The sequence below is a fragment of the Trichechus manatus genome, unplaced genomic scaffold (genome assembly GCF_000243295.1).
Source record: "Trichechus manatus latirostris isolate Lorelei unplaced genomic scaffold, TriManLat1.0 scaffold00013, whole genome shotgun sequence".
Classification (NCBI taxonomy): Eukaryota; Metazoa; Chordata; class Mammalia; order Sirenia; family Trichechidae; genus Trichechus; species Trichechus manatus.
The window spans coordinates 20,784,363-20,812,156 of NW_004443949.1; the positions used below are offsets into that span (position 1 = coordinate 20,784,363).

At 39.3% G+C, this 27,794-nt stretch overlaps 1 protein-coding gene across 7 annotated transcripts in view; it reads left to right on the plus strand.

Annotated features, from left to right (window-relative positions):
* The first annotated feature begins 3,890 nt into the window (after positions 1–3,890).
* The window catches only part of MYCBP2 (MYC binding protein 2), a 308,219-nt gene continuing 284,315 nt past the window's right edge, over positions 3,891–27,794 (plus strand). For 6 of the 7 annotated variants that reach the window (XM_023726707.1, XM_023726708.1, XM_023726712.1 and 3 more), the window contains exon 1: positions 3,891–4,453. In XM_023726707.1, coding sequence (XP_023582475.1) covers positions 4,152–4,453 — 302 coding nt within the window. In that variant the 5' untranslated portion in view covers positions 3,891–4,151. The remainder of the gene's footprint in view (positions 4,454–27,794) is intronic. The other variant, XM_004371411.2, reaches the window with a different exon arrangement.

The following is a 27,794-nucleotide window of genomic DNA, read 5'->3' on the forward strand; positions in this document are numbered from 1 at the left end:
TGCTTTTAAATGCTCCAATAGATGACTGCACAAATGTACACTTGACTTGACTACAGCATTTTCAGCAGTCTTGATGTTCCTGATAATATACATGCTTCCTGTGTTTGCAATCTTGTAGCATTATTACAATACTAACCTTTTAAATGAAACTAACAACATCACTCTGTCCTTTTACCTACACATTGTGGGTTCTGCCACGTTATTTACTCCATCAGTGCTGGTGGCTTCTGATTTTTTAAAAATACAGAGTAGAAAAATACAAATGTGGAAAAAGGTCAAAAAATTGTAGTGCCAGGTATGCAATGTCAAATGGAAAAAATGACAGAATCTGTGCTCATAGGGTGAAAGATGAAGCCATAATCTTATTATGTGATCACAGAAAAGAGAGATGCTTTTTGAGAAATGAGCATATCAACCACAAAGACTGAAAAATACTATGCATGTGTTTTATTAATAAAATGAACAAATTCAGGATTTGCCTTAGCTCAATGCTATTATTTGAGGGCGAATGTGGCGTGAACTCAAGTCTAGCCTATTCTGACATCATACCCGCCTAGCGCTCCGCCCCCTTCATCCCCCCCCTCCCCGCGCGCCCTCCACCCCAGTACTTCAGCCCTCCCTCCTAATACTAAGGCACACGCACGCCCAGCCTGGCCGGAAGATAAAGCTAAGATGGCAGCGCGGAAAAAGTACAGAGCCACGCTCAGTGGGTCTGGAAAAATAAGAGCAAAGCCTTTGGTATTCTTTCATTCTGCTTAGTTCCTTGTATAACGAGAAGCCTCACCCCCCTATTCTACTCCAAACACTTGGGCAGCATCAAGCATTCAGTAGTAGTGCATGCAGGAGTGGTGGGAGGGGACGCTTGCTTTGCAGATTGCGAGAAACCCACACCTCTCAGTCTGTAACGAAGGTCCTGGTGACCCTGCGATTTGCCTTGGGGTTCACCCTCCCCTTCAAATCCCCTTGACAGTGGAATGACTCCAAACGTCCTTTCTTCTTGACGTGTCCCCCATTCCCCGCCATCCCAGGGCTGCTTTCTAAGGTGCCCAGCTGCCAAGGCAGTAGCTGTAAGCAGTTGCAGTGGTGGGGGATCGCACAATGCGGAGGCAGGAAGAGGAGGAGAAAAAAACGCTGCATTGACTATCAATTTAGAGTACAGCGACCGTTGCCGCTGCCGTGGAAGGAAACGCTGCTAACCGCAACAGAAACACCACCCTCGGATACCTAAGTGAGCATGTGTACGACTCGGCGCACGCCTAGTTACGCCACCCAGCGACATCGGGTTCCTTAGGAAATTATCCAGTTACCGGGTTTTGAGTGCATCCGCAAGGCTCCGGAAGGGGCTTGTCTGGGACTGTAGGATAATAGTAAGGACTGAAGCAAAATTAAGAAAGCGGTGGGAGGAACCTGGAGCCCAGTGCAGCACGGGTCATTCTCCACTAGAAACTCTAAACGGGCTCTGATTGCACATGCTACCACCTGTGCAGGCAACAGTCATTCATTGATCCAACCAATATCTATTTCTTAAACTTAAGGCTAGACCCTGTGCTAGGCACTGGGAATGTAATGGGAGAACAGACACCATTACGGCCCTTATGGACAAGTTTTTTGTGTGTGTGTGTCTGTGCGTGTGTTTTGTTTTTTTGTAAGTGCTACCATTTGTGGAAAGCCGTGTGCCAAGGTGGACAGTCCTGTATGCTTTAAGCCTTCCCCCAATCTCATGTAGTAACAGTAAATAATATTTTGTCCATTATATAGAGGAGGAGGTCCTTAGGTGGAGCAAACAGCACTCAACTGCTAACCTAATGGTTGGTGGTTCGAACTCACCCAGCAGTACCACGGAAGATAGGCCTGGCAATCTGCTTTCATTAAGATTACAGCCAAGAAAACCCTACGGAGCAGTTCTACTCTGTAACATATGGACAGCAACTCACAACAATATAGAGGAGAAAACTTGCCCAAAGACATACAAGTATTAAGTGGCAGAGTCAGGATCCAAATCCATGTCTGATTTCAGAGCCTTTTCACTAACTTGGTGGATCTCGCGACAGTAATGCACGCTTGTAGCACCTACCTGTCAGGCGTTTAATTCCACTTTTAGAATTTAGCTGTTCAACTCTTAGGTTTGTAACTGTATTGAAGCATCAGCCTAGCAACCTAGCCTAACAAATACTTACTGGATACCTACTACTGACAAGGTTGTATACTAGGGGTTGAGGAGGAAAAAAAGATAAGAAGCTCTGAAGGAACTTATAAGATCATTGAAAAAACAAACCAAATGCCAATCTCTTTAATAGGGCAACTCACAGTACTAAAATACTATGATTCGTCATGTCTATGCATTTGTCCCTATTTGTTTATCATCCCATCTTTACCTTTTTTTCAGAATTATACCTATCATTCACAGCCCCAGAACAAATGCATTCGTTTCAGCATCCCTTCTCCCAAAAGCTAGAATTAATTTACTTCCCCACTCCTTGTTTGTACTTCTCAAAACATTAAAAAGGACTTTTTTTTTTTTTAAATGAAGGATATTTAAAGAAGAGGCACTGATATGAGAACTAGTAAGTAGATGACCACCACCCATCTGTCAGTTTGTTGTACTGTGGTGGCCTGTGTGTTGCTATGATGCTGGAAGCTATGCCATTGGTGTTTCAAATAGAGTAAGGTCACCCATGGTGGACAGGTTTCAGCTGAACTTCCAGACTAAGACACACTAGGAAGAAAGCCCTAGTGATCTACTTTCAAAAATTAGCCAATGAAAACCTTATGGATCACAATAGAACACTGTCCCACTTGCTTGCTTTGGACATTTCATCAGGAAGGATGGATTGCTAGGAAAGAGGACATCATGTTTGGTAGAGGGCTAGCGAGGACAAGGGAGACCTTTAGTGAGACGGATTGGCACAACAGCCACAACTATGTACTCGAACATGCTAGCGATTGTCAGAACGACACGAGCAGGCAACATGTTCCGTTGTTTATAAGGTCACCATGAGGCGGAGTTGACTGGATAGCAGCTAACAACGAAGTAAATGAAGGATATAGCACTTAGGTTTGTCAGGAGTGTAAATTATGAAAACTCTTTAAACTGAGGGCCAAAGGTATAAAACTTAGGAATCATGGTGCATTTGTGCACATATTTACAGTTTTTTTTTTTTTTTTTTTAAGAAGAGGCTAATAGAATAGCTTGGAATAGGGACTTAGAGAACGTTACACTTTTATAGATGACAATAATAAGGTCTTTGTAGATCTGACATCTACAGTCTTCCTCAGAAAAAAGAACACTAGATTACCCCGTCTTTGTAAGTAAAGTCTATTTTAAACAGATTTAAATCCTAATCACAATAAATTCAAAATAAAATCGCCAAAGAAAAAAAAAAAAAAACAACCCCAAAACCAAAAAATAACCGTTGCCGTCAAGCCGATTCCGACTCATAGCGACTTCTAATTCAGATGGCCTGGAATTCTGAACTAACCAGCACTATTCACAGCAAATCTTCATGTTGGCAGCACAGACTTCGGGGGAAAGTACCAGGAGTGCGTAATACTCATTCACTGGTGATAGGCACATTCCCTCCTTCTTTCTGGTCCTAAATTTTCCCACGTGGAGGGAACCCCAGTACCTGAAGTCCAACAACGCCTGTAGCTGACAGCTTCCCCATAACTTGGCTTACTCTCCCTCAGGTTGCTATCAAAACCCGGAGACGCGGATTTCCTTCAGATTCTGCACGACCAACCGCCTCACGCCCAAATCCCAGAGGAGGATGGTGTGGTAGCAGAGAGGGGGGTGGGGAGGGAAAGGGGTTCGAGTGACTGAGCATGTGCGAGGAGTGGCGCATGCTCACTGCAGCCAGCAGCTTCCCATTGCGGGTAGCTCCGGCGGTGGCAGTGGTGGTGGCGGCGGCAGCGACGGCACCGCCTCCTCCTCACACTCCCCGGGTGGCGGGGTTAGATGAGCGGCCCCAGTGGCGGCGAGGGCGGCGCGGGGGGGAGGAGAAGAAGGAGGAGGAGGAGGAGGTCGCTGTCTTTGTAGTCTCCCTGCTGCGGGAGGGAGAGGCCGCCGCCGGAGTTGTCGTCGTTGGAAAAGGGCTGTGTGCGCGCGCGTGTCTGCCTGCCCGGCCCGCGGGGACAAGGCGGCGGCGGCGAGGATGATGATGTGCTCAGCGACTGCTTCCCCCGCCGTCGTCTCCTCGGGGCCCGGCGGGGACGGATTCTTCCCAGCGGCCACCATCTCTTCCTCCCCGGCGCCAGGGGCGCCGTTCATGCCAGTTTCCGAGGGTTCCGGGGCAGCGGCGGGGCTGGGGTTGGGGCTGCCTGCTGCGGACTCCCGGGGTAACTACCAGCTGCTGCTGTCAGGCCGGGCCCTGGCAGACCGCTACCGGAGGATTTACACAGCTGCGCTCAGTGACAGAGACCAGGGGGGCAGCAGCGCTGGACACCCGGCCTCCAGGTGCGTCTCTCGGGTGGCCTTCCTTGCGCCACATGCCGCGTGTGCGCTCCTCTGTGTGTGTGTGTGATCCGTACGTATTTACTGAGTAGTCTTTTATTAAGTGCTTAATGTTGGATGGTACGGGCACTTAATGAGATAGGAGGGTGCGGTGGCTGTAGCTTCTGCCCTAAGTGTGTGTGTCTATGTGGGGGGTTAGTGAGGGTAGGAGCTTAGCTTGTGAGGCTGGAAAAGGTGAAGGTGCGATGACACGTGTGCGTGCGTGTGTGTGTTGTTGAGAAGGGGGAAATATGGTTAGAGGGTAAGACAGTAATAGACGAAGAGAATTTTGTAAGAGTAGTGAGGGAAGTGGCGTTTCCAGTGTCTCCGCCGCAATGGTTTTTGCACGTATCTTTCACCACTTCAACCTCCCTCCCCCCTCCCCCGATGACATTCCATCCTCCCCTTTCCCCCGCTTTAAAAAAAAAAAAAAAAATCTTTCTCTTAAGAGAGCAGTAGGATAGGCTAAGGATAATGTCATATTTATAGGATGAGTTTCGAGAATCAAGCTGTCAGATAGGCATGAGGTTTCATTTTAAGTGAGTAAGCAATGCAGATGGAGAGTTGTGTGGATGTGAAAGGTGGAGATTTTTGGAGCTGTACTTTGATAACTGGTCCTTTTGGTGTTCTGGAGATACGGTTGCAACTGCTCTTGTGTTCTGATGCCCCATCGGCCATTTCCCTTCATCTTCTGTTCAATTTCCTCTGTTGCTTAAATAAAGGCTTTAGAGTAGAGGGGTTTTGTAGTGGAAAAGAGAAAGCCAAATGGGAGAATTTTTAAATTTGACAGCTGGTATTTAACTGCCACCAACTAAAAAATTTGAGTAGCTCCTAGTCTAATTAGGCTCACTGCATCTTCAGCTTCCTTGATGTGGTACATGTTAAGTCACTTTCATTTCCTTTTTATTAAAATGTGAGTGCCTTTTTTGCTAAGAACTCTCCTATTGTTTTCTTTTCCATGTCCTTACATGCCACATACCCTGAAGGGAAGTGACTGACTTGTTTCACCAGCTTGGATTTGACAGTGGTAATTGGGAGTTGGTTTCATCTTTTTTCCCACAGCTTCTTGCAATATACGGGAAAAGGATAGTAGGATTTTGTCAAATGAGTTAAAGAGTTTACTGTATTTATTGAGTGTGCAGTTTGTTAGTCAATAACCACATGTCTTTTTCTCCCATTGTGAAAGGGGTGAGGCTTTAAGTCAGGGGTTTGTAGTCTATCAGTATCTACTGTGGCTTTGCCATTGGGGAGAGTTGTAAAGATGGAGCTTTGTTCACATTTTGTCTGGGTAAATCAGTTTTCTCATTTCTGTAATTGTTTACAAGTTTGGACACATGAGTAATTGTATCATATGGATATAAATATGTGTAACTACCCTTTGCTATCTAAACGGATGGCCAAAATGGCACAGGTCTGTTTTTTGCTAATGCCTTTGAAAATAGCACAAAACCTCATCAGATAGTTTGCTCTGTTAATTAGGTATAATTTAGATCTGTGAGTCTCTGAATTATGGCACTGTAGGTACATCTTTACAAACCTCTCAGAAAGAATTTGAATTCTTTTTATAGGTTGTTCCGAGACTTATGCAATAATTTGTGACTGGTGTATTACTATTTTGACACTTTGCTAACCCCATTGCCGTCGAGTCGATTCCGACTCATAGCGACCCTATAGGACAGAGTAGGACTGCCTCATAGGGTTTCTAAGGCTGTCATTCTTTACCAAAGCAGACTGCTACATCTTGCTCCTGCTGAGCTGCTAGTGGGTTCAAACCACTAACCTTTTGGTTAGCAGCTGAGTGCTTAACCACCATACCACCAGAGCTCCTTCAGACTTTCTTCTACTCTTAAAATAATATTTCTATGTAAGTACAACTGTATTAACAGTTTAAGATAAAATTAATATGTTAACCATATACATAAAATTTGTAAATGAGGTTTTAGTCTTTGATCTGTTTTTATACCAGCTGTCGATTAAAATGAACAATTAGTTCCAGTATTCCAAGAAATACTCATGGAAACCAGCCTTAAGTTATATAATATTGCTGTCTCAGAACATTACTGCATTATTTTTTCTACGTCTTAGTCTGTAACTTCTCTTTATTGAGAATTTGATAAGAATTCAGTCATGTTTCTTATTAGAGATGATAGAGAGATATAAAATAATCACATGTGTAGAGACACCGGTTGAAGTTATATGAGAGGATGTGATCATTCAGAGACAGAGAATGGAGCAAGACTAGAGGATGAAGCCCTAGTGAGCATCAGCTATAAAGATCTGAGAGAAAGGAGACAATAAAGGAAGCTGAAAAAAGAGAAAAATTAAGAAGTGAACTGGGAGACAGTAGTGTCTCTGGTCCTAAGAAAGTAGATTGCAAAGTCCACAAAAATGTTAAATGCTGAATAAAGTGAGAACAATTTCCGGGTCATTGATAACTTTTGAGGAAGTGGTCATGGTAGAGGGATGTGGTGAGAAGTGAATGGGAGGTGTTGTGAATACAAGGATAGTTGAGTATGGATGGAGGGTTGTGAGCATTCCGTAATTGAGAGGGAGAGATTAAAGATATGAGAAAGAGGGATAATTGATGGGGAGAAGTCAAAGGGAGATCTCAAGGACAGATTTAAGACCACAGGTGAAGAGATTAGCCTTTGAAAGAAGTTAGGGACTTGTCTTCCTTTAATAAAGAAGGAGGTTATTGTTGTTAGGTGCTGTCGAGTCGGTTTCAACTCATAGTGACCCTGTGTACAACAGAATGAAACACTGCCCGGTCCTGTGCCAACCTCACAGTTGTTGCTGTGTTTGAGCCCATTGTTCAGCCACTATGTGAGTCCATCTCCTTAAGGGTCTTCCTCTTTTTCACTGACCCTCTACCTTACCAAGCACGGTGTCCTTCTGCAGGAACTGGTCCCTCCTGATAATATGTCCAAAGTATGTGAGACGAAGTCTCGCCATCCTTGCTTCTAAGGAGCATTCTGGCAGTACTTCTAAGATAGATTTGTTCGTTCTTCTGGCAGTCCATGGTATATTCAATGTTCTTCACCAACACTATAGTTCAAAGGCATCAATTCTTTTTCAGTCTTTGTTATTCATTTTACAGCTTTCACATGCATATGAGGCAATTGAAAATACCGTGGCTTGGGTTAGGCTCACCTTAGTCCTTAAACTAACATCTTTGCTTTTTAACACTTTAAAGACCCTTGTGCTGCAAATTTGCCCAGTGCGATGTGTCATTTGATTTCTTGCCTGCTGCTTCCGTGGGCACTGATTGTGGATCCAAGTAAAATGAAGTCCTTGACAACTTCACTGTTTTCTCTGTTTATCATGATGTTGCTTATTGGTCCAGTTGTGAGGATTTTTGTTTTCTTTATGTTGAGTTGTAATCCATACTGAAGGCGGTAGTCTTTGGTCTTCATCAGTAAGTGCTTCAAAGCAAGGATGTGTCATGTGTGTATCGCAGGTTGTTAATGAGTCTTTCTCCAATCCTGATACTGCGTTCTTCACATAGTCCAGCTTCTCGGATTATCTTCTCAGCATACAGTTTGAATAAGTATGTTCAAAGGATAAAACTTCGACACACACCTTTTCTGATTTTAAACCATGCAGTATCACCTTGTTCTGTCTGAACAGCTGTCTCTTGGTCTATGTATAGGTTCCACATGAGCCCAATGAAATGTTCTGGAATTCCCATTCTTCGCAATGTTATCCATAATTTGTTACGATCCACACAGTCGAATGCCTTTGCATAGTCAGTAAACACAGGTAAACGTCTTTCTGGTATTCTCTGCTTTCAGCCAAGATCCATCTGACATCAGCAATGATACCCTCATTCTAAGTCCGAGAAGGGGAGGAGGTATTTGTAAATATAAAGACTGAGAGCTCCTGGAGGATAGGAACCACATCGTATTCATTTTGGTAATCTCAATGTTTAGCACAATTTTTGGCATTCATTCTGTAAATATCAAGTGCCTGCTTTGTGCCAGGAATCCCAGGGTGTACAAAGTGTTAACATGTTCAGCTGCTAACCAGAAGGTTCTAGTCCATAGAGAGGTATCTGGGAAGAAAGGCCTAGTGATACGCTTCCAAAAAAGCAGCGATTCCAACCCCTGTGCATTCCAAACCCTGTGGAGCAGAGTTCTACTCTCTCACATACTGGGTTGCCATGAGTTGGAGTTGACTCTGTGGCTATATATATATATATATATATATTTTAATGAGTGAGGCATTGTTTTAGGTGCTGAGGATGTAGTAGTAGGCAAGATAGACAAGATCTCTATTCTTTTGGAACTTCCACTCTAGTGGGGAGAAATAGACAACTGATAAGTAAACCAAAACCAAAACCAAACCCACTGCCGTCAAGTCGATTCCAACTCATAGCGACTCCATAGGGTTTCTGAGGCTGTGAATCTTTATGGAAGCAAATTGCCTCATCTTTCTCCCACAGAGCTGCTGGTAGTTTTGAACCACTGACCTTTTGGTTAGCAGTTGATCACTTTAACCACTGCGCCACCAGATTTCCATGATAAATAAACAGATGAGTAATCGACTTAAGTAGCTATGAAGGAAATAAAACTGATTGCATGTGTTAGAGCGATTTGCAGTGGGGCTGTTTAGATAGGGTGGACAGGTAAGGTGTCTTTGGAAACTGACATTAAAGTTGAAACATAATGAGGAGGAGGCAGATCTAGAAAAGGAGTGTTTTAAGCAATTATAAAGGCCCTGAGGTATGAACAACCTTGGGTTCAGGGAACAAAAACAAGGCAGTGTTGAATGAATGAATTACTGTAGATTGTGTTTTCGATGTAAGGTAGAGAAATGGAGAGACTCAAGCCTAATGGAGTCAGTCACTTTGATGGCATTCTAATGAAGTAGTTAAGAACTTGGACTCTGATGTTAGACTGGTTTTAAATCCTGGCTCTGCTGCCTGTTAGCCGTGTGACCTTGGGTACATTACATATCCTCTGTGTGCCTCACTGTTCTTATATGTAGGATGGGAATAATAATAATAGGGTTGTTTTATAGATTAAATAAACTAATATATGTCAAGTGCCTGGCACATTAAGTGTGACTAAATATTGTTGTTGTTTTCTACTGAGAGTGGGGGTCAGATGGGGTTTGGGAACTTGAAGATAAGGCAAGGACCACGTCTCACTCCTTTTTTGTCTCATTGACTGTGTTGAATGTGTGAATAACTTTCATGTATTCAGTGACTGAATAAATATGTTTTTGTAGGAATGAGACTGATCAAGATAGGAACATTTGCTTGGGGGGAAGGTGTTGGAAAAGGAATGAGTAAAGGAATTCTTGATCAGTTCTGAGTGTGAATGACAGTTTTGCGTTGCATTTGCGAAGCACCGTAGCACAGTGGTTAAATGCTAGAACTCTGAAGGCAGACTGCCTTAGTTCAAATCCCAGTTCTACCTTTTGGGCAAGTTAATTAGCTTTTTTTTTTTATTGTTTCTTTACTTGTAATCTTATAGGATTATTGACAGGACATGGTGCCTATAGATTATAAGTGCCCATTAACTGTTAGCTATTGTTGTTATTATTGATGAAAGCGCATATTTAAAATTCCAGTCAGTATGATATTTTATCTTTTTTCACTCAAAAGAGAAATGGAGAAAACTGTCAGTGGAGATGATTCAGGGTTGAAGTATGACAGGAACTCAAAGAAATTGAAGGTTTTTGGTGACAATGATTGACCATATGGTAAAAAGGAAAGTGATGCCAGGAGGGAACTGATAGACTGGAAGATAAAGAGGAATCAGGGTATCTGGGTCATGAAGTGGAAGAAGAACAAGTTAGTGGAAACAATAGAGGAGATTGTGGTTAAAATGAGAAATTGGCTTTTCTTCTGTAAGCGAAACCCATTTAGCTCCTTCAGCTACTTTCTCTCTTTTGTGTTAGAAATGGTATGGGGTTTTGGTCGTACGTGGTTAATTAATCTAACTGACGGCCAGGGATTACTACTTGGCCTTAATCATTGACCCTATAACGATTTATAAGACAGTTCCTACATTTGAGGTTACTGTCCAGTTGGGATGAAAGATAACAAAGGCAGATAATTATGGAAGTGTTAAATGTAATAACTAAGAAGGCATAGCTTATTATATCAAAGGGATGGCATTTTGGGCCAGTGCAAAAGCATGAGCAAAGGTGTTAAAGCACAGTTCACGTTTAGATAATGGTAAGAATTCCATTAGAGTGTAGGTGTCTGAGGGAGAGTAGTGTGAATTCATTCTGGAAATGGAAATGGAGGCTTTAGCCACAGGGTAGGGCACCTTGAACAGCAAGCAAGATAAGAAACAGATTTTATTCAGTAGACATTGATGAACCCCTGACAGTTTTGAGCAATGAAGAGATGTTATTGTGAGAATGTTTTAGCAAATGATGTGGGATTGAATCTTTTTATGTATGTTTATGATTTGTGGATAGGTAGTAACTTTTTTTCGTATAGCTATTACATCTGTGGAATACTGGGAAATATATAAACACATGTGAAGGCAAAAACTGCTCTGTTTGCATATTGGTAGTAGAAATGTGAAATGAATTGGTCACCTAGTTTAAGCTAAGAGAAAATCTTGCCTATGGGCTTAAAAAGAAAATAAAAATGAAAAGAGAAAAAAAATTAATTAAAAAATGCTTTTGCATTTTATAATATCTGTTTAAAAAATCAACAGAATAGTCTTTTTTACTCAAAAACAGGTTAAACATTCACTTTTGGGAGGGCAGGTTAATTGATATTTAATTTACGTACAATAAAATTAATCCTTTTTAAGTGTTCATTTTGATGGATTTTATAAGCCATCAAGAAATACAGCCAGAGTGCTCCTTGGAAGCGAGGATGGTGAGACTTCATCTCCCGTACTTTGGACATGTTGTCAGGAGGGACCATTCCCTAGAGAAAGACCTCATGCTTGGTAAAGTGGACGGTTAGCGAAAGAGAGGAAGACACTTGACTAGATGGATTGACACAGTACCAGCAGCAGTGAGCTCAAACATAGCAAGAATTGTGAGGATGGCGCAGGACTGGGCAGTGTTTTGTTCTGTTGTACATAGGGTTGCTGTGAGTTGGAAGTGACTTGACGACACCTAGCAACATAAACCATCACCACAATCTTGATATAGAACATTTCACCACTCCATAAAGTTCCTCCAGATCCTATTGCAATTAATTCTCTCCTCCTACTCCTCCCTGGCTATCACAGATCAGTTTCCTGTCACTAATATTTTACATTTTCCAGAATGTCATATAAACCTAGCTTCCTAAGGTCAGGGCTCCAGATATTGTTCATTTCCATAGCTTCTGTCTCTTCTGTTTCCAGTAAATGGAAGTTAGGTCTTAAACAGCTTGATTAGATTTTGGTTAAACATTTTTTAGCAAGAATGTTTTGTCTGTAGTGCTGAGTACTACATATTGCATCCCATCAGGAGGTTGTCAGGTTGTCTCGTTGCTTAATGATGCTAACTTTGATTTCTTGGTTAAGCTGGTACCTACCAGATCTCTCTTGAAAATGTATGATTTTTCCATTTGTAATAAGCAAGTAATCATGGGATAATAACTTTGGCACACTGTGCATATTTTCACCTAATGATTTTAGTATCCTTTGATAATCATTGTCTGAGTAAATTTTATTCAGGGTTTCAAAATGATGATTTTTATAATTCTATTATTCCTTGTACGTTTATTAGCTAGTATTCTTCTCCTGTAAATTCTGTAAAGAAGAGTTTTCCCTCATCAGTTGGCAATGAACTGTTACTGTTGTGTGACGTTGTGTTGATTCTGACTCATAACGACCCTATAGGACAGAGTAGAACTGCCCCATGGGGTTTCCTAGGCTGTAATCTTTCTGGGAGAAGATCGCCAGGTCTTTTCTTCCTTGGAGCTGCTAGTGGGTCCGAACCACTGACCTTTCGGTTAGTAGCCAAGTGCTTAACCATTGCATCAGCAGGGCTTCTTCAGTGAACCCTTCATTTACCCTCCTAAAAAAGCAGGGTAAGTGCTTAATTATCTCCCCTCATTAACTAAATTAGTGTTAATAGTCCAATGGTGGTGTAGTGGATGCTGTAGTTCGCCACCTAGTTTTCCCCATACAGGCACATATTTCTCTAGCTGCTGGGAGTGTTGGTAACTAAAGCTCAGTGGAACTGAGTCATTCTCCAGGAATTGCCCTCAGCCAACAGAGCTGCTCCCCCAGATTCATGACCCCACTCCAAGGGTAGCCTACATCCAACATCTATTATTTGTAGGGGTATAAATGCCTACCCCTTTTGCCCTAAGGCAGGACAACTGTGAAGGTACATCCCAACTTCAGAGCTCTCCATGTGTTTGGCTAAGGCCTGCCTGTGACTGTATTAAAATTCACCTTTCTCCTCAGCTCAGTACTACTTCCTTCACTCCCCCACAGTTGTTGATTTGAAGCACAGTTCCCAATAAACTTCTGGTGTGCAGATCTCCATTTCAGAGTCTGTTTCCTGGGGGAACCCCACCCAAGGCAAATAGTGCCAGGAGTGGTCTCAGGAGTAGACTTTAAAATGGGATTTTGGAGCTGGATTATCTGCTGGTTGTCTGGCAGTGAGAACCTCATTACTGGAGGTAGATGGAGCACTGGTAACCCCTGGTGTGCATTGTAGTTGTGCAACTGTCAAAGCTTTCCCTGGTGGTGAACTGGAATGGGAGTGCACCTGTAAAAGGGAATGCACCAGTGGGTCCAATATTTGAGACTCCTGAGAGGTTCAGGGAAATTATAAGGACAGTGTAATTGAGTGATTATTGTTGAGTGACGTTGACAGATTAGAGAAATACAATGAAAGGCTGAAGGTAATTAATTGGGGGCAGAATGTGAGTCAGATGATTTCCTTAGCAGTATATAAAGAAACTCATTTCCTGTAGTTGTTAGTTGTTGTTAGGTGCCATTGACTTGGTTCTGACTCATAGCAACCCTGTGTACAGCAGAACGAGAAACTGCCTGGTCTTTCGCCATCCTCACAATCATTGCTATGTTTGAGCCCATTGTTGCAGCCACTGTGTCAGTCCATGTCGTTGAGGGTCTTCCTCTTTTCAGTGACCGTCTACCTTACCAAGCATGCTGTCCTTCTCCAGGGACTGGTTCCTCCCGATAACATGTCCAAAGTACGTGAGATGCAGTCTCACTATTCTTGCTTCCAAGGAACACTCTGGCTGTACTTCTTCCAAGACAGATTTGTTTGTTCTTCTGGTAGTCCATGGTGTATTCAGTATTCTTTGCCAACACCATAATTCAAAGGCATCAATTTTTCTTTGGTCTGTGTTATTCATTGTCCAGCTTTTGCATGCACATGAAGGGGTTGAAAATACCATGGCTTGGGTCAGGTGCACCTTAGTCCTCAAAGTGACATCTTTACTTTCTAACACTTTAAAGTCTTGTGCAGCAGATTTGCCTAATGCAGTATGTCATTTGATTTCTTGCCTCCTGCTTCCATGGGCATTGATTGAAGAGCCAAGCAAAATGAAATTCTTGACTACTTCAGTCTTTTCTCCATTTATCATGATGTTGCTTATTTGTCCAGTTGTGAGAATTTTTGTTTTCATATGTTGAAGTGTAATCTATACTGAAGGCTGTAGTTTTTGATCTTCATCAGTAAGTGCTTCAAGTCTCTTCACTTTCAGCAAGAAAGGTTATGTCATCTGCATATCACGGGTTGTTAATGAGGCGTTCTCCAATCCTGATGCCGTGTTCTTTGTATAGTCCAGTTTCTCAGATTATTTGCTCAGCATACAGATTGAGTAAATATAGTAAAAGGATACAACCCTGATGCACACCTTTCCAGATTTTAAAGCAGTATCCCCTTGTTCTGTTTGAACAGCTGCATCTTGGTCTATGTACAGGTTCCTCATGAGCACAATTAAGTGTTCTGGAATTCCCATTCTTCGCAATGTTACCCATAATTTGTTATGAGCCGCACAGTTGAATGCCTTTGCGTAGTCAGTAAAACACGAGTAAATATTTTCTGGTATTATTTGTTTCAGGCAGGATCCATCAGACATCAGCCATGATATCTCTTGTTCCACATCCTCTACTGAATCTGGCTTGAATTTCTGGCAGTTTCCTATCAATGTACTGCTGTAACTGTTTTGGAATTATCTTCAGCAACTTTTAACTTGCATGTGATATTAATGATATTGTTCGATAATTTCTGCACCTGTTCAGTCACCTTTCTTGGGAATAGGCATAAATATGGATCTCTTCCAGTTGGTTGGCCAGGTAGCTGTCTTCCAAATTTCTTGGCATAGGTGAGTGAGCACTCCCAGTGCTGCATCCATTTGTTCTAACATCTCACTTGGTATTCCATCAAGTCCTGGAGTCTTGTTTTTCGCCAGTGCCTTCAGTGCATCTTGGACTTCTTCCTCCACTACTATTGGTTCTTGATTGTATACTACCTCCTGAAATGGTTGAACGTCCACCGATTCTTTTTGGTACAGTGATACTGTATATTCCTTCCACCTTCTTTTGATATGTCCTGCGTTGTTCATTGTTTTGCCCATAGAGTCCTTCACTACTGCAACTCGAGGCTTGAATTTTTTCTTCAGTTCTTTCAGCTTGACAAATGCCGAGCATGTTCTTCCTTTTTGGTTTTCTAACTCCAGTTCTTTGCAGATTTCATTATAATACTTTACTTTCTTGAGCCGCCCTTTTAAATCTTTTGCTCATCTCTTCACTCTTTCTTCCATTTACTTTTGCTATTCTACATTCAAGAGCAAGTTTCAGCATCTCTTCTGACATCCATTTTAGTCTTTTTTTCCTTTCCTGTTTTTTTAATGACTCCTTGCTTTCTTCATGTATGATGTCCTTGATGTCATTCCACAACTCATCTGGTCTTCGATCATTAGTGTTCAATGCATCAAATCTGTTCTTGAGATGATTTCCAAGTTTAGGTGGGGTATACTCAAGGTTGTGTTTTGGTTCTCATGGACTTGTTTTAATTTTCTTCCATTTCAGCTTGAACTTGTGTCATAGATTGAATTACGTCCCCCCAAAAATATGTGTCAACTTAGGGCATGATTCCCAGTATTGTGTTGTTGTCCTCCATTTTGTGATTGTAATTTTACCTTAAAGAGGATTAGGGTGGGATTGTAACACCACCCTTACCCAGGTCACATCCCTGATCCAGTGTAAAGGGAGTTTCCCTGGGGTGTGACCTGCACTACCTTTTATCTTACAAGAAATAAAAGGAAAGAGAAGCAAGCAGAGAGTTGGGGACCTCATACTACCAAGGAAGCAGTGCCAGGAGAAGAGCGCATCCTTTGGACCTGAGGTCCCTGCAGTGAGATGCTCCTAGACCAAGGAAAAGACTTGTCAAGGACTTTCCTCCACAGCTGACAGAGAAAGTCTTCCCCTGGAGCTGATGCCCTGAATTTGGACTTTTAGCCTACTAAGTAGACTGTGAGTGAATAAGTTTCTCTTTGTTAAAGCCATCCGTTTGTGGTACTTCTGCTACAGCAGCACTAGATAATAACTAAGACAACTTGCATATGAGTAATTGATGATGTATTCTGCAGTCGGGCCCTAGCCTTGTTCTGACCGTTGGATGATATTGAACTTTTCCATCGTCTCTTTCCACAGATGTAGTGGATTTGATTCCTGTGTTTTCCATCCAGTGAGGTCCATGTGTATAGCTGCCGTTTATGTTGTTGAGAAAAGATATTTGCAATGAATAAGTCGTTGATCTTGCAAAATTCTATCATGCTATCTCTGGTGTCATTTCTATCACTAAGGATGTATTTTCCAACTACATATCTTTCTTCTTTGTTTCCAACTTTTGCATTCCAATCACCAGTAATTATCAATGCGTCTTGATTGCATGTTTGATTAGTTTCAGACTGCAGGAGTTGGTAAAAAAAAATCTTCAATTTCCTTATCTTTGGCATTAGTGATTGATAAGTAAATCTGAATAATAGTGGTATTAATTGGTTTTCCTTTAGACATACGGATATTATTTTATCACTGATAGCATTGTACTGCAGGACAGAGCTTGGAGTGTTCTTTTTGACAATGAGTGTGACGCCATATCTCTTCAATTTGTCGGTCCTCACCATAGTAGACCATATGATTGTCTGATTCAGAATGGCCAATACCAGTCCATTTCAGCTCACTAATGCCTAAGATATTGATGTTTATGCATTCCATGTCACTTTTGATGATTTCTAATTTTCCTAGATTCATGGTTCGTTCATTCCATGTTCCGATTATTAATGGATGTTTGCAGCTGTTTCTTCTTATTTTTAGTCCTGCCACATCAGCAAATGAAGATCCTGAAAGCTTGACTCTGTCCGCGTCATTAAGGTCGACTCTACTTTGAGGAGGCAGCTCTTCCCCTGTTGTATTTTGAGTGCCTTCCAACCTGAGGGGCTCATCATCCAGCACTGTATCAGACAATGTTCTGCTGCTATTCATAAGGTTTTCACTGGCCAGTTTTTTCAGAAGTAGACTGCCAGTTCCTTCTTCCTAGTCTGTCTTAGTCGGGAAGCTCCGCTGAAACCTATCCACCATGGGTGACCCTACCAATACTTGAAATATCAGTGGCGTAGCTTGCAGTATCACAGCAACATGCAAGCCACCACAGTATGATGTGTGGTGGTTTTCTGCAGTAGGAGGACAGAAAAAGTTAAGAATCAAAACCAATACTTAATTTTAAGGGTAGCAGATCTCCAGGGAGGGTTGAATTCTCAGTAAGTTGACTTTGCCATGGTCAGTGCCCTGGTTGGAAAGGAATTGGAACCTGACCCTTAGGATGAATGTTGAGTAGAAATGAACTGGGTCAAGAATAGGGGAAAAGTGTATTCCAGGTGGCGGGAACAGCATGTGCAAAGGCCCTGAAATAGAAAAGAGCTTGGTGGATTTGAGTAACTAAAGGAAGAACAATATGGAGTTGATCAGTGGAATTGAGGTCAGTAGGTACCAGATTATATAGATGATTATATCCTGTTAAGGATTTTGAACTTCATCTTAAGTACATTTGAAACTATTGAATGGTTTCTAGTAGGGAAATGACTAAAGAGATACTTTTAAGAAGATGTCTTTGCTCTGTGTATCATGGTACAAAGGGATTAGTGGGGAGGGCAAGAGTAGAAGTGAGATCAGCGAAGAAATAATTGATTTGGAGTAGGATGGTAGCTGAGGAGAGGGAGAGAAGGGAACAGATTTGAGATGTCCTTTGACTGTTGACTTAATAGAAAGGACTGGATGTAGAGGATGAGGACAAAGGCAATGTGAAGGATGACTCAGATTTTTAGCTGAGCAACTGCATGATGGAGGGTTCTATTTACTGTAACGGCACAAGTTAGGAGAAGAGCAGATTTGTGAGGGAAGATCAGTTGGTCACTCCTGGATATATTAATTTTTTAAACAGTTTTATTGAGGTCTAATTTACACACTATTAAACTCATGTATTTTAAGTGTAACAATCTAATGATTTTAATAAATTTATAGAATTGTGCAACCATCACCACAATCCAGCTTTTGAATATTCCCCCATAAGTTTCTTTGTGCTCATTTGTAGTTAATTTCCACTGCTACCTCTAGCCTTACTCAACCACTTACTCTTTTCTGTCTCTATAAATTTACCTTTACTAGACACTTCATATAAATGGAATCACACAGCATATAGTGTTTTGCATTTGGCTTCTTTCACTTAGCATATTTTTGAGGTTCTTCTATGTTGTAATATGTCTAAAAAATTCATTTATTTTAATTACCGAGTAACATTCCATTTTATGGATATATAACCTTTTGTTTATTCATTCACTAGTTAACGGACGTTTGAATTGTTTCCAGTTTGGACTATTATAAATAATGCTGCTGTGAACATTGGCATACGTCTTTGTATAGACTTAAGTTTTCATTTTTATTGGCTAGATTACTAGGAGGGGAATTGTTAGGTCATATGGTAAGTTTATGTTTAATTACTTGAGAAACTGCCAAACTGTCTTCCCCAGTGGCTGTGCCATTTTACATTCCCTCACTATCGATGCAAGAAGATTCCAGTTTCTGTACATCTTGCCAACAGTTGCTGTTGCCTGTCTTTTTAGCCATTCTAGTGGGTATGTAGTTGTTTTTATAGTTTTAATTTTTATTTCTCTAATGACTAATAATGTTGAATATCTGTTTATGTGCTTATTAGCCATTTATGTATATGCATATATATGTATTTAGCCCTTTACTTATCTTCTTTAGTAAAATATCTATTCAAATATTTTGCCCTTTTTAAAATTAGGTTATCTTTTTGTTATTTAGTTGTGAGAAATTTTTTTTATGTATTATGGATACAAATCCTTGGTCAGATAAATTATATAGAAATATTTTCTCCCGTTCTGTGACTTGTCTTTTTATTCTTTTAATGGTGTTTTTTGAAGTGCAGTGCTACTTTTGGTGCTGTATCTAAGAACTCTTTGCCCAACCCAAGGCCATGAAGATTTTCTCCTGTTTTCTTTTAGATGTCTTATAGTCTTAGCTCTTAATTTTAGGCCTATGGGATTTTTTTTTTTTCCACATTTCTATGATCTATTTTGAATTAATTTTTATTTATGATGTAAAGTAACTAAGTTCATATATATATACATACATATATATATCTTGTATGTGATTATCCAATCGTCTTAGTATAATTAGTTGAAAAGACTCATCTTTTCCCCCATTGCATTGTACTTACACCTTCATTGAAAATTAATTGACCATAAATGGAAGAATTTATTTTTGGACTCTAAATACTTTTCTCTCAGTTCTATCCTTGTGTCGATACCATATTGCCCTGATTACTGTGGCCTTATTATAAATTTTGAAATCATTGACTTAATTTTGAAATATCTTTAAAATTTTCATCCAAGTGGACTTCTTGTGTAGGTATTTGGATGTTTAGTGCGAAGCTCAAAAGAGAGGTCTGACTAGAGCAGGATTTTTCTGCTTTGGCACAGTTGACATTCTGAGCTGGATAATTCCAGTTGGAATCGACTTGATGGCAACTAACAGGTCTTGTGCAGTGGAGGATATTTAACAGCATCCCTAGCCTCTACCCGTTAGAGATCAGTAGCACCTCACCACTACCCCCAGTTCTGAGAATCAGAAATTTCTCCAGACAGTGCCAGATGTCCCCTAGGGATCAAAATAAAAAAAAGTATGTCATAGGCACAGAAACATATGCTAATAATGAATGCACATATCAATTGATTTTTTGCAAAGTAATCCACTGCTAAATGAACATATAGAATAACATCAACCTTCCGGAAACCTCCCTGTGCCCTCTGTCAGTCATTACCCTGCCTTCTCCAAAGGTAACTAGTATTCTATTTTGCCTGTTTTAAGGTTTATATGTGCACTCTTTTGTGTTTGGCTTCTTTTGCACATTTCGCACAGTGTTATGCCCCTGAGATTCATCTGTGTTGTTGAGTGTAACAGTAGTTTGTTCTTTTTCATTGCTGTATAGCATTCCATTTTATGACTAGTCCGCAGTATTATATAACTAGTAATGAGGGACAAGTGCTGTTTCTAGTTTTGGGCTGTTGTGAATGAAGCTTTTAAATGTCTTTTGGTGCACATATGGATGCAGTTTTGTTGATACAGAATTGCTGGGTCACAAGTATATTTAGTTTTATTACTACCAAACAGTTTTCCAAGTAGTTGTTCTAAATAACACATCTACTAATTTAGTATGAGACTTCCAGTGCTTCACATCCTTTGAATATCTGGTATGTTGTTGTTAGGTGCCATTGAGTTGGTTCCAAGTCATAGCGACACTGTGTACAACAGAATGAAATACTGCCCAGTCCTGTGCCAGCCTCGCAATCATTGCTATGTTTGAGCCCATTGTTGGAGCCATTGTGTCAATCCATCTCATTGAGTCTTCCTCTTTTTCGCTGACCCTCTGATATAGTAACTCATTAATTTGAGTTATTCTGGTCGCGTAGTAGTATCTCATTGTGTTTTAATTTGCATTTCTGACTATAGAGATGATAAGTGTACTGGTCATTTCACTTAAATATTGTCTCTCTCTCTCTCTCTCTCTAAGTATCCGGTCAGTTTTCAGTATCCGCGCATTTTAAAGCATCCTTTTTAAGTTTGCACATTTAGAAAAACAGTTATCTGTTGATTTGTAGAAATTCTTTATATTCGTGATATACCTTTGTACAGTTATGACGGACATCTGAGTTTTTCCAGTTTTGGGCTGTTACAAATAAAGCTGCTATGAACATTCATGCATAAGTCTTTGTGTGGACATGTTTTCATTTCTCTTGTTTCAGTATCTAGCAATGGAAGGGCCAAATCAGCTAATAGGTGTATATTTAATTTTATAAGCAACTGTCAAACTTTCCCAAAGTGATTAATTATAGCCTTTTACGTTTCCGTTAACAGTGTAAGAGAGTTGTAGTTGCTCCACAGCTTCAGCAACATTTGGTCTGTGCATTTTTGTTGTTTTAATCTTTCATTTTACCTACTCTACCATGCTGTTTTGATTACTGTAGCTTTATAAGTCTTGAAATCACCATATGTCTTCCGGTTTTGTTCTTTTACGAAATTGTTCTGGCTGGTTTTTTTTTTTTTTTTTTGCACTGTCGTATAAATTTTGTAATCAGCTCATCAGTTTCTACAGTAAATCCTGCTGGCATTTTGATTGGAATTATGTTGAAGCTTTAGATCAATTTGGCCAGAATTGACACCATAACAGTACTGAGTCTTCTAATCTGTCACCTTGGTGTATCTTTAAATTTAGTTAAAAAAACAAACCAGACCCATTGCTGTTCAGTCCATTCCAACTCATAGCAACCCCATGTGTGACAGAGTAGAAATGAGCTCCATAGGGTTTTCTTGGCTATAATCCTTATGGAAGCAGATTTACAGGCCTTTCTTCCGTGCTGCCACTGGATGGGTTTGAATTGCCAACTTTTTGGTTAGTAGCCGAGAGCAAACCATTGGCACCACCCACTGGCCTAAATTTAGTTTGTTTCTACTTCAATTTCTCTCGGCAGTTTTCAGTGTGGAGGTCTTTGAAGTTTTATTAGATTTATTCTTAGGCATTGTATGCTTTTTAATGCTATTATAACTTTAAAAATTTCATTTTTTAATTGCTAGTATATAAGAAGACAGTTCCTTTTGTATGTTAACCTTGTATCTGTGACCTTGCTAAACTCATTACTTTTTAAAGTTGTTTTGTGGATTCTCTTTGGTGTTCTGTATAAATAATCGTATCATCTGCAAATTGTGACCCTTTTACTTTCTTTTTAATCTCTATGCCTTTTGTTTCTTCTTTTTTTTCTTTTTTTGGTTGCTTTATTCCAGTTACTCGGATCTCTGCAACAATGCTGAATACAGTGGTGAAAGCCTCATACTTCCTTGTTCCTTTCTGAGAGGGAAACAACTACAAATCAGTCTTTAACCATTAAGTATGTTACCTGGAGGTGTTTTGTAGATGGCCTTTATCAATTTGAGGAAATTCCATACTGTTCCTAGTTTGATGATAGTTTTTATCATAAATGTGTATTGAATTTTGTCAAATACTTTTTCTAATCTATTGAAATGATTATATGTTAGAATAAAAGGAAAAAATTAAATTACGTTAATTTTTGAATGTTAAATTAACCATGCATTCCTGGGATAAAACCTTCTTATATGTGAATGTATTATCAATTTTTGTGTATTAATTTGATTTTCTAATATTTTGTTAAGAATTTTTGGTTTTATGTTCATGAGGGGTATTTGTAATCATTTTTTGTAATGCCTTTGTCAGGTTTTGGTATTAGTTATCCTTGTGGCATAAAGTGTGTTGGGTAGTAATCTTCTCCTGTATTTAAAAAAAAAAAAATTGCACGAAATTGGTGTTATTTCTTCCTTGAATAGCTGATAGAATCCACTATAGGCTTTTGACAAATTCTATTTCTTTAATGGATATAAGGTTATTCAGATTTTCTGTTATTTCTAACGTCAATTTTGGTAACTTGTATTTTTGTTACCAGAAATGTGTCTGTTTCATCTAAGTTGTTGAAATTTTTGGCGTACAGTTGTAAAACCAAACCAAAACCAAACCTGTTGCCATCAAGTCGATTCCGACTCCCGGGTTGTACATAGTGTTCTTTTATAATCCTGTTAATAGCTGCAGGTTCTGTAGTGGTAATCCCTTTTTCATTCTGTGTGTTGGGGTTTTGGTTCTCTTTTTTCTTTCATCAGTCTAGCAAGAACTGTCAGTTTTGTTCACAAATTCAAAGAATAATTTTGACTTTGTTAATTTTCTCTGTTGTCTGTTTTATTGACTACCATCTCATCATTATAGTTTACTTCCTTCTACTTACTTTGAGTTTACTTTATTCTTTCCTCATTTTCTTAAGGTTGAAACTTAGGTCATTGTGGATTTTTCTTCTTTTCCAATATTTGTATTTAAAGCTCTGAATTTTCATCTAAGCACTGCTTTAGCTACATCCCACAATTTTTGATACGTTGTATATTCTTTGTCATATAGTTGAAAATATTTTCTAATTTCCTTTTTGATTTCATCTTTGACCCATAGATTGTTTACACTTATTTTGTTTAATTTCTAGATAGTTGGTGTTTTCTTATGTATCATATTGCTGTTACTTTCTAATGTACACTTTGTATGATTTTGACCTTTTGTAATTTTTTTTTGAGATATGTTTTAAAACTCAGGATATGGTCTGCCTTGGTGAGTGGTACCATGTGCACTTGAGAAGAATGTGTTTTGCCATTTTTGGACGTGGAGTTCTTTAAATCTCAATTAGTTAATGTTGGTTGATTATGTTGTTTGCATCTTCTATGTATGTATTTTTTTTTTGTCATAGTTGTATCAGTTGCTGAGAGGAGGTGTTAAAAATATCACAGTCTAAGTGTGGAATTGTCTTTTCCCTTTAATTTTGTCAATTTTTGCTTCATGTATTTTGAGTCTCTGCTATTAGATGAATATGCATTTATAAATGTTAAAATACCCTGATGAATTATTCTTTTATTCCAGTGTTCTTCAGTAATACTGTTTGCCTTGAATTTATTTCATATAGCATTAAAATAGCCTCTTTAGTCTGCTTATGCTTACCGTTTCCATGATGTACTTTTTCCATCTATTTACTTTTGACTTATCTCTATTTTTATATTTAAAACTTCTCTGTCATGGGTTGCATGTATGGAGTTTTGCTTTTTTTTTTTAATCCACTGTCAATCTCTGTCTTTTAATTGTAGTGTTCAGATAATTAATACAAGTATAATTGTTGGTATGGTTAGCTTTAGGTCTATCATTTTACTGTCTTCTGCTCCCCTCTTTTTTTCTCTCTCCGTCTTTGTATGCCTTATTTATTTATTTTTTAAAATATTCCATTTTAATTTACATATTGTCTTTTTTGGCTACATCTCTTTGTATTAATTTTTTAATATGCTAGGGATAACAATATACATTGTACTTAGAGTTAACCAAATTATACTGCTTCACTTAAAGTAGATAAACCTTGCAGCCATGCAGACTCTCTTCCCCTCCTCCCTTCACTGACCTGTTATAATTGTCATACGTATTATATCTAAATACTTTGAAAACCTCATCATATTTATTTTTTTGCTGTCAAATGCATACCTATTTGAAAGAACTTAAAGGTGAAAATAATCTTTTTTTCTGTATCTATACATTTAACAGTTTTGCTACTCTTTCTTTTTCCTGAAGATACAGTATTTTCCTTTAGCCTAAATAACTTACTTTAGCATTTGTTGTAGAGAAGTCGGCTGGGGATAAATTATTTTTGTTTTTCTTCATCTGAGAATGTCTTTATTTTGCTTTCATCCTGAAAGATATTTTCAGTGGATATAGCATTCTGAGTAGGTACTTACTTCCTTTCAGTATTTTAATGATGTGTTCTACTGTCTTTTCACCTCTGTGGTTTCTGATGAGAAATCTTTGATGATTTGAATCTTATTCTCCTCTATGAAATGTATCATTTTTTTCTAGCTGCTTTCAAGATTTTTTTTTGTTCTCTGATTTAATATGTCTGTGCATTTTGTTTGAGTTTCTTTTCCTGGGAGAATGCTGATTATCTCTTTGAATTCCTCAGTTTATGTCTTTCACTAAATTTGGGGTGTTTCTTCTGCCATTGTTTCTTCAAATATTCTGCCCCAATTTTTTCTTCTGTCTTTCTTGATCTCCAGTGACAATTATAATAAAACTTTAAAAATAGTCCCACAGATCCTCAACTATGTGTTTTTTCTTTTGTTAGTCTTTTTCCTCTCTGTTTGTCAGAGTGGATAATTTTTATAATTCATTTTCAGATTCACAGACTTTTTCTCTGTCATCTCCATTCTCCTATTGAGCCCATCCAGTGACTTTTTTATATCAGATAATGTATTGTTCAAATTAAAAAGAATTTTTTTTAAATTGTACTTTAGATGAAGGTTTATAGAACAAATTAGCTTCTCATTAAAGTTAGCACACATATTGTTTTATGACATTGGTTAACAACCCCATGACATGTCAATACTCTTCCTTTCCGGACCTTGGGTTCCCTATTACCAGCTTTCCTGTCCCCTCCTGCCTTCTCGTCCTTCCCCTGGGCTGGTATGCCCCTTTAGTCTCATTTTGTGCTGTGGACCTGTCTAATCTTTGACTAGAAGGTGAATCTCAGGAGTGACTTCATTACTAAGCTGAAAGGGTGTCCGGGGACCATACTCTCCGGGTTTCTCCAGTCTCTGTCAGGCCAGTAAGTCTGATCTTTTTTTTTGAGTTAGAATTTTGTTCTACGTTTTTCTCCTGCCCTGTCTGGGACCCTCTATGGTGATCCCTGTCAGAGCAATCAGTGGTGCTAGCCGGGCACCATCTAGTTGGACTGGATCGGTCTGGTGGAGGCCATGGTAGTTGTGGTCTCTTAGTCCTTTGGACTAATCTTTCCCTTCCACCTTTAGTTTTCTTCATTCTCCCCTTCTCCTGAAGGAGTGAGACCAGTGGAGTATCTTAGATGGCTGCTTACAGGCTTTTAAGACCCCAGATGCTACTCACCAAAGTAGAATATAGAACATTTTCTTTATAAACTACATTATGCCAATTGAGTTAGATGTTCCTGGAGACCATGGTCCCCACAGCCCCCAGTCCAGTAATTCGGTCCCTCAGGGAGTTTGGATTTGTCTGTGGAGCTTCCATGACCTTACCCTGAACAAATTGTGCTGGCTTCCCCAGTATTGTGTACTGTCTTACCCTTCACCAAAGTTACCACTTACCTATTGTCTATTTAGTGTTTTTCCGCCCCCACCCCTCTCCTCCTTCATAACCATCAAAGATTATTTCTTTTCGTGTATAAACCTTTTCATGAGTTTTTATAGTAGTGGTCTCATACAATATTTGTCCTTTTGTGATTGACTTATCTCACTCAGCATAATGCCCTCCAGATTCATCCATGTTATGAGATGCTTTGAAGATTCAGCATTGTTCTTTATCATTATGTAGTACTCCATTGTGTGTATGTACCATAGTTTGTTTATCCATTCATCTGTGTCTGTCTTTTTGCTATTGTGAACAGTGCTGCAGCAAAGATGGGCATGCATATGTCTATTCGTGTGATGGCTCTTATTTCTCTAGGATATATTCCTAGGAATGGAATTGCTGGATCATATGGTATTTCTATTTCTAGCTTTCTAAGGAAGCACCATATCGTTTTCCAAAATGGTTGTACCATTTTACATTCCCACCAGCAGTGCATAAGAGTTCCAGTCTCCCCGCAGCCTCTCCAACATTTGGTATTTTCTGTTTTTTTGATTCTTTCCAGTAATGCCGGGGAGTGAGATGGTATCTCATTGTGGTTTTGATCACAAGCATTTCCTCATGTGTCTGTTAGCCTCTTCAGTATCTTCTTTGGTGAAGTGTCTGTTCATTTCTTCTGCCCATTTTTTAATTGGATTTTTTTTTCCTGTTGTATAGGTGTTGGATTTTCCTGTAGTTTTTTAAGAGATTAGACCTATACCAAATTTGTCCATAGCCAAAAATTTTTTCCCAGTCTGTAGGTTCTCTTTTTACTCTTTTGGTGAAGTCTTTTGATGAGCATAAGTGTTTAATTTTTAGAAGAATCCAGTTATCTAGCTTATCTTCTGGAATTTCTATGTTGTTAGTTAGGGTTTGTATCCTGTTAATGTCATGTATTAGGGTCTCTAGCGTTGATCCTATTTTTTCATCTATGATCTTTATAGTTTTTGGTTTCATATTTAGGTCTTTGATCCATTTTGAATTAGTTTTTGTGTATGGTGTAAGGTATGTTTTTGCAGATCGACATCCAGTTTTGCCAGCACCATTTGTTAAAAAGACTGTCTTTTCCCCATTTGATGGACTTTGGGTCCTTGTCAAAGATCAGGTGACCGTAGGTGGATGGATTTATATCTGGGTTCTCAGTTCTGTCCCATGGGTCAATGTATCTGTCGTTGTACCAGTACCAGTCTGTTTTGACTACCGTAGCTGTATAGTAGGTTCTGAAGTCAGGTAGTGTGAGTCCTCCTACTTTATTCTTCTTCTTCAGTAGAGCTTTACTTATCCGGGGCTTCTTCCCTTTTCATATAAAGTTAATGATTAGTTTTTCCGTCTCTTTAAAGAATGTTGTTGGTATTTGGATTGGGATTGCATTGTATTTGTAAATGGCTTTGGGTAGAATTGTCATTTTCACTCTGTTGAGTCTACCTATCCATGCGCATGGGATGTTTTTCCATTTATGTAGATCCCTTTGGGTTTCTTGCAGTAGTGTTTTGTAGTTTTTTTTGTATAGGTCTTTTACATCCCTGGTTAGATTTATTCCTAAGTATTTTATTTTTTTAGGGGCTGTTAAAAATGGTATTGTTTTCCTGATTTCCTTTTCGTCATTCTCTTTATTGGTGTATAGGAATCCAGCTGATTTTTGTATGTTTATCTTGTATTCTGCTACTCTGTGAATCTTTCTATTAGTTCCAGTAGTTTCTCGTGGAGTCTTTTGGGTTTTCTATATATAGTATCATATCATGGGCAAATAGGGACAGTTTTCCTTTTTCATTACCAATTTGAATGCCCTTTATTTCTTTTTCTTGCCTTATTGCTCTAGTTAGGACTTCTAGCACAATGTTAAATAGGAGTGGTGATAAAGGACATCCTTGTCGTGTTCCTGTTCTCAAGGAGAATGTTTTCAGCCTCTCTCCATTAAGGATGATGTTGGCCATTGGTTTTGTATAGATGTCCTTTATTATGTTGAGGAATTTCCCTTCTATACCTATTTTATTGAGAGTTTTTATCAGGAATGGGTGTTGGACTTTGTCAAATGCCTTTTCTGCATCAGTTGAGATGATCACGT